Raw genomic sequence first — 7909 nt, forward strand, 5'->3', positions numbered from 1 at the left:
CCTTATTTTTTTTTTTTTTTTTTTTGAGACAGAGTCTCGTTTTGTAGTGCAGAGTGGCCTTGAACTCACTATGTAGACCAGGATGACCTCGAACTCACGACAGTCCTCCTGCCTCAGCTTTCTGAGTGCTGGGATTACAGGCGTGCACCACTTCGCCTGGCTTAAAATTGGTAGTTCTTATGCAAAGAGTAACTTCAATGGCATGTTGCCTTTTTTGTCTTGAGTCCTTCAACATTTTTTCAGAAATTTGAATGAAGTAAGGCTTGTATATCACCAGTGCCAAAAATTCAAAACTAGAAGGGATAGCTTATTTGTTTTGTTAGTGAATCGGTGACCTTGGAAGGTTGAAAGTACTTTTTTAAAGCTTTTTTTCCCTTAATTATGAAAGGGACAAATGTGCCTCTCATAAAGTTCTGAAAAAGAAAGTTGATCTAATTATTTTCTAAGTCAGTGAAGCTTGACTGCAGTAAGGGCAGCATTCAGGCTCTAAGTCAGTTGTACAGAGCATCAGGGGAAGTAGATCTGGTCTGAAGAGTGCCAGGAGCTGTAACTGACTGCACTTGGTGCCACAGTCACAGACCCAGAATCTGGCAGATTCCCATGCAGAGGGCCTGGGGACTCTCCCGTGTGAGGAACGACTCAGGACAGTGCGAATTTAGCCCAGAGGAGAAAGCCGGGAGACGTTCAGATATTTCTGGGTATTTACAAAGTTGTTCTGTAAGAGTGTTGGATCATTCCGTGTTCAGAAGACAGGAGCAGACCAGCCAGCAGGAGTGAAAGGAGAGTGGCCCTGGGCCCCGTGTCGGGGCGGATGCACCTTAACAGTCACAGCTGATCACAGAGAGACTCTGCTGACTGGTACAGCGGTGAGCCCTTGGCCCTCAGCTCAGTTATTCCCTCATTACAGAGGTAAAATACCTGACACCCACAAGGGGGCAAAGGTTTATTCTGGCTCACAGTTTGTAGAAGTTTCAGTCCATAGTCAGTGGGCCCCAAAGCAGGGCAGCCAGGCAGGGCACACAGGAGCAGTGAAGCCTGCCTTCCATCTCTCCTTTGTATTCCACCCTCTTACAAGCCTGTTGACTGGTGCCACCCACCCCAGAGTGGGACTTCCATTCGTCCGAACTGTGCTAAACCCACTGGGTTGTCACACACCCTTAATTCACAGTCCCACCCCCCTGATCCATCCTGCCCCGCTAAGCCCCACCTGTGAGCACAGAAGGCTTTGGAGGGACGTTGAGGTACAAGCCATAGAGCACTGGAGTGGCCTGAAGCAGGTGTTCGGTGGTTGGCTGTCAGAAATGGCAAGGGGACGGGTTATTTTTAACATCTTTTTAATGAAATTACAAAAGTGAAAATATAAAAGTTTACAGATAACTATTATCTACTGATCAGACTTAACATTTTAATACTTGTCACATTTTCTTCATCCTTGCATCGTGTTTTTTAAAGATATAAACCACTACAGATACAGGCAGAGTGTTTACCCTGGCCACACCCTGCTCTATGCCTTTCCCCTTAAACTGGTGCAATGCCTTCCTGACTATATGTTTAGTTTTTTTTACTACCTGTGTATGTATACCTGTATAGTACACAGCATTATTTTGAGAAATATTTGTTTTTGCAAAATTCTTTCTATATTTAGCTTCATATTCTAGATTTACTATGGTAATGCACACAAGTCTTGTTCATTACTTTTCAATTTTGTATGCAGATATATAATTATGTATTTTCTTTTTCTATAAATTTTAGTTTCTCAATTTTTGTTTTTTTCTGTTATAATCAGCCCTAGATTGAATATCCTTTTATGAGTAGAAGAGATTTGTCTACTAAGAAGAGTGTTACACTGGATGGTTTAATGTTTCCCAATTCAAATTTCATTTAAATTCAACTAACATTTTGTAATCTCTGGAGATAATAATAAGATGTAGGCCCAGCCGAATAATTCACTGTGTACAGGCTGTGTGAATTTTGTATTGTTTAATTGTTTTTAGTCACCTGTAAAGCTTATATGGGTTAGGCAATTGCTTTTATCATTATGGGCATAACCTGGGATATCTGTACCTATTGGTAAGATTTTCTTCTTCTTTTCTTTTTCCTTGATTCTGGGGACCAAATTCAGGGCATGTGCTGGGCTGGTGCTTTGCCACTGAGATATACCCCAGCCCCTTGTAGTAGACTTTTCTGCCTTCACTGAGTGTTGACCAGTGCTTTTTGACAAAGTGAATTATGTATTGTCCAAGAGGATCCAAAATTACTTCTTTTCCAGAATTTCTTTGTCTGCTTATGACTTATACTAAAGAAATGATTGTTCTCACCCTTTCTGTTGGACTTTGCTTTTTAAAAAAATAATAAGTGCTACATATGGTTTATTTCTGTGTGTGCTATTGTGTCTCTGTGCATTGTGTTTTTAGGAAAAAGGCTCAGCTCAAGAAAAAAAGAGGTATCCCTCAGATCAATGAACAAATGCTCTTTCATGGTACCAGCAATGAGTTTGTGGAAGCGATCTGCATTCATAACTTCGACTGGAGAATAAATGGCATACACGGCACTCTGTTTGGAAAAGGTAAGTATCAGAATTCCAGGTCTAAATTGAGTCCAAAGGGAAAGTTTTCTCTCTTTAGAAATTATTGATTGTTTTCTAATGCAGGGATTTGGTAAAGGATAAAAGTTGCCATTTTGGGTTCTAGGCACATATTCATGTTTCTGAGCACAGAAAAGTCATTTTTTATATACGCAGGATGGAGGTGAGACTTTTGCACTACTGCCAGATTAAGTAGCTTCCCAAATCCCTATCACCCAGATGGAGCACATCCATGCTACCGAATTCTGTGTTCAATTTAATTTTCACATGTAAGTCCTTTCTGTGTATGAGCCTGTGCACTAAACTGCTTTCTGGCAGTATAGAGAGGGTGATAGAACAAGTTAGTTATATTGTACACCAGTATCAGTAAGTGTTTTTATTTTTTTGTTTTTCTTTTTCTTCAAGAAAATTATAGGTGAGACTATTAATGGGCAGTAAGAAATATTAGGGGGAACTTCTCATTTCTAGTGTTGTGAAAGTTCAGGTTGGCCAGTTTATCCCCACAAGTAATAAAGGAGAAAGCTGAGGGGCACAGGTTAGGGGCTGAACATTTGTTCTTCTAGTCCTTACATAAATCCCTTCCGTTCTGTATCGGGTGAAGGTGGGACTTTGCAGTTCATTTGCAGAGTTGGTTAGAGCAGGTATTCCCTTAACAGTGTCATTCTCTCCTGCCTGCTGTTTCTAAAGAGTAGACTACTTTATTGAGTTCCCATGTGTAGGTGGTGGACCCATGAAAATAACTCTTCCAGGGCCGGGGGATTGAGCTCAGTGGTTCTGCTCTCTGACTTGCAAGTGCAAGGTCCGGACTTCAATCCCCCATACCAAAAAAAAAAAGAACAGAAGGAAATGAAAATAGCTCTTCTGCAATGCTCAGGCAGGAATATCTTTTAGTCAGCTTTCTGTCACTAAAATACTTGAGAGAATCAACTTAAAGGGAGGAGGGTTGATTTTGGCTGTGAGTTTCAGTCCATTGTCAGTTGGCCCTGTTGCTTTTGAGCCACGTTAAAGACTGATGGTGGTAGCAGGGAGTGCCTAGTGGAACGATCTCCCTTCATAGCAGTTGGGAAATGGAGACAAATAGAGGAAGATAAGGGTCACATCCTGCAAGGGTGCATCGCTAGTGACCAAGACCTCTCATGAGACCCTACTTCCTAAAGCTTCCACCACCTCCCCTAGCACCAGGCTGGGGACCAAGCCTTTAACACACCAGCCTTTGGGGGACACTTAGGATCCAAACCATAGTGACAGCTTTGCAGTTTTTTGGAAATCTTTTCCAGGATATAAAGTTCTGCTAGTTCTAGGATTATTATTGGATTGTTAGCCTGCATCATAGAAATATGGCTTCTTTGGGTTTGAATTCATGTCTGTGAACTGAAGTTTTCCTTGTACTCTCCAGACCTTTGTTGGATGTTGGACCAGGGGAGGGGAGGAGATTGGTAGACAGAACTAGAAATGGGAAGGAAGTCCACACAGTGTCCAGGTCCTCAACCCCCCAGTAACCAAAACAACAACAATTTCAGATCCTGCCCTTTAAGTCCTGGGACACTTTTAAATGTGTTTTACTTATTGGGTTTCTCAGGGAGATTCATTCTGAACAGAATCTGTTCATTCTAAACAGAACAGAAGTCTGGTCTAGTTAGGGGAGGCAGGGAAGTGTATTACAGATACCTGGTTTATGCCAACGAATCTGTGCCTCTGGCAGGCAGCTGTGCCACAGCTGTTCCCAGCAGACAGATTTCCCTTCTTCTCTTAAGGATCTGTGGATGAGGAAAGTCCTCACATTTTTGCTATATGGCTCCATGTGCCAGTTTGCCCTAAAGTTAGAATGTTTCTGTTTCTGTTTAATATGTTCTTAGGAGGAATCTCAGCTCTCTTTGGTCCTTTTTTTCCCAGGAACCTATTTTGCTAGAGATGCTGCTTACTCCAGCCGCTTCTGCAAAGATGACATAAAGCACGGAAACACATTCCAGATTCATGGTGTCAGCCTGCCACCGCGGCATCTGTTTCGAACGTACAAATCTATGTTCCTTGCTCGGGTGCTAATTGGAGATTACATAAACGGAGACTCCAAATACATGCGACCCCCTTCCAAAGACGGGAGCTATGTGAATTTATATGACAGCTGTGTGGATGATACCTGGAATCCAAAGGTTTTTGTGGTTTTCGATGCCAACCAAATCTATCCTGAATACTTGATAGAGTTTCATTGATTTCAGCTCCACTTGTCAATGGTCAAGTGAGTTTTGTTCTTTTTTGCAGGAGGATTTGCTCACCTGTCATCTAGCTACTAAATATTAATTATCTGATACTTTTGAATCAGATCTGAAAAAGTAGCTTTCACATAAAAAGATATACTGACTCTATAAGGTTGGTTTTGTTTCATTTTTCTGTTGTTCATATCTTGACTATTAAAAATTAATACCTTTGCCATTTTAACTCATAAGGGTGATAGGTAACATTAAAAATCAAGTCAGCAGAGTCTCATTACCATTGTTATGGTTGTGCAGTCTTTTTATTTTACCCATGTGATGAGAATAAATCATTTTAGGTCATTCACATGGACTTATTCATCTACAGTATATATAATTAAAATATAGGCAAACGTATCTCTTTGGAGAAATGGATCTTTTATAACTTGAATTCTGGTGTTATTGGCTACCAGTCAGCTTATGTTTGGTTGGTCTCTGAAGGAGCGATACAAACCCTGAAACAGTGTGGGCCCCTTGAGAGAAATAAGAAGCAAGGACAGTATTCACAGTGCTATCCAGCAAGTCTGAGGAGAGACTCAAGACAGATCTCTGCTGCCTGTTGCCCAAGGACCTCAGGCTGCAGCTGCATGCTTCTTCTGTCTTACTCTTTTGTCTCCTGTGTCTGAAATGAGAGCAGCTGCAGACTGATTCACCCATACTTCTCCCTCTCTGATTCTTGCACTAAGACGGGGTGTGTAAGAAGATATCTCTTTCATCTTCCAAGTGCAGGCTTTATTTATTGCTTAAAATATTTGTTTTCCCTTTGTTTTAGAGTCCCTACATCTATTTTAGATTACTTCTAAAGTGTTTTTATCTGCACCCTACAACACTTACAGTTATTCAACAGTGATTTTGAAAATTCACATTTCTCCATTTTGAATAATCACAGAAAACATGGAATGCTCAGAACAACACTGGTTTATCCTTTTTTTGCATAGCAATAGGCACCTTCTAACTCTTGAATGGTCAGATAGCATAGATCATTGTTGTATTCAGTGAGCGCATGTTTACCGTCTGTTTTGTTGCTGTGCTGTGAGGGGAATAAGCAGTATTGTACCACTTCCAACCTGTGAGTGTCCCTGCAGAGACGAGACAGCAGTTTGGCAGGATATGGAGCAGGAGTTGAAGTGCTGGATAAGAACTGCCCAGATGATTGTTAAGAGTCTTTCCAGCATTGATTTTTCCATGATTCTCTCTGAAAAGCAGAACACTTGTACCATGTCTTTCTCGGAAAATATTTTTCTATCTAATTCATAGCACTGAATTCTCTCTTCAGTATCCTTACTCAGTTTTGGCAGAAACTTAGTGAACACAGTTTAACTTCCACAGTGTCCATGCCCATATGGTTTTGCTCAACCATTTGACTTAGGGAGGCATCTAGAATTGATAGAAGTATAGTACAGAATGGAATTAGTGATAGTAATTCTCTAAGTGCCATATACCATCAGGTTTTCATTAGGTCCCAGAATATGTGTAATTGTTCAGTGAAAGTAAATAGACAGTACACAGGAAATTGCTCACACAACATTTTGAAACAAAGTAGTAAGAATTTCCTAACTCAGATGTGCACCTTCATTGCCAGTTTAAAGGAAATGCTGGGAATATTTAGAAAAAGTACATCTTAAAAACACCCAGAGCTTATTGCAGAGACAAAGCCCCTGGGCTGCCTTAGAGAGGGAGGGAGCGCATGACTCAAGACTAATTTGCAAAGCACAGTGTTAGACACATGAGGAATTCAGATTTTCAGAATCTTTTTGTTCTATTTGTTGTTTACATAAAAATACTGAAATAATTTCCTTTTAACCTGGCTATCTCCCTTGCCTCAATATTACATGCATATCTTACTCAGCACCTGAATGACGATTGGAGATTTAGAATTGTTTTTCTTTTAGACATGTGCAGATCTTACCCCAAGGTGACTAGGAGCCCTCAGTTAAGAATGTGGAAGGCAGTCGGTAAAGTTTGAGCCTGTGTGTCAGGTTGATCCACGGTAAGTAGGGTACACTGCAGTTGCTGTTGTAAGAAAGCGCTATGCTATTGTTCGTGTCTGAGAATGTACTGCCAACTCCTTTTTTATAAGAAGAACTGGTTTCATACATATTTTTAAATATAGTGGTGTAAAGTCATTGATGTTGCAGTTTTCTTTGGTCATTAAGTTAGCTGAAACATGTAATCCATTTATAGTAAGACTGAATCAGCCATTTAGCGTGGTTTCCTCTGTTTACCACATAGTGTGCTGAGGAGAGTGAGGAGAAGCCATTCCAGATTAATGATAAGTGATTTTTAAAACTCTGTGTTAAATACATTGCGGCTGCTAATGACATTCCTCTTTTACTTTGGGGAGCCTCAGAGTAAAAATAAATGTGTTTTTAAAAAACACTTTGATGAGACTGTTATGAACAGGAAGGTTTTGTTCAGTGCTTCATTTCATTTCTAGACCATTGGTGGTGAAGACAAAGAAGAAGAATCAGAAGCCATTTGAAATACGAATATGTTGTTTTTACATTTGGTGATTAAAGCTCTGTAACAAGTCCTGATGGTGTGTGCACTTCATGTTTCTGGAGTTTCTGTGTCTCTTCTCCACCTTGCATTGTTTGAACCTGAGTTTGCAGCTCAAGTCTAATGGACTGTCCAGGAGTCTGCTGTCCCCAACTCTTCTGTATTCCACTTCCATACAGGGAAGTCTCATTCTTGGCCTGAGTCGTCAAGAACAACAGCTGGTCACATAACCTTCCGAGAAGACTGTGGACTCTGTCTGCTTTTGAGAATTCCAAGTCAGAGCAAGGCCGGACTCCTGCAGCCCCTTGCTCCTGTGGGCACCTCTGGGTGAGAGGCGCTGCTTGGGGTCTGCCTGCTAATTCAGTACACGCCCCTGCGCCCTACCAGCCCCAGCTCTGCAAGTGTCTAGGCCCGTCCCCAGGGACACAAGACAAACCCTGCTCCAAATCTTTTAGATAGAAAAGGAAATAGAAAAAGGATAAGTCTGTTGATAGAAAAGGAAAGTCAAAGAATTTCTTAATGTTAGAGCTGAGACATAAGGGACCAGATGATTGAAGATTACCTGTGGACACAAGTT

At 41.0% G+C, this 7909-nt stretch overlaps 1 protein-coding gene across 3 annotated transcripts in view; it reads left to right on the plus strand.

Moving 5' to 3' along the window:
- The window catches only part of Parp11 (poly(ADP-ribose) polymerase family member 11), a 67224-nt gene extending 59917 nt beyond the window's left edge, over positions 1-7307 (plus strand). For all 3 annotated transcript variants that reach the window (XM_010611581.3, XM_010611582.3, XM_033765592.1), the window contains 2 exons: positions 2415-2566; positions 4478-7307. In XM_010611581.3, the coding sequence (XP_010609883.1) occupies positions 2415-2566; positions 4478-4794 (469 nt within the window). In that variant the 3' untranslated portion in view covers positions 4795-7307. The remainder of the gene's footprint in view (positions 1-2414; positions 2567-4477) is intronic.
- The last annotated feature ends 602 nt before the right edge of the window (positions 7308-7909 follow it).

The sequence above is a fragment of the Fukomys damarensis genome, unplaced genomic scaffold, assembly GCF_012274545.1.
Source record: "Fukomys damarensis isolate Sample0158 unplaced genomic scaffold, DMR_v1.0_HiC HiC_scaffold_19, whole genome shotgun sequence".
Taxonomy (NCBI): domain Eukaryota; kingdom Metazoa; phylum Chordata; class Mammalia; order Rodentia; family Bathyergidae; genus Fukomys; species Fukomys damarensis.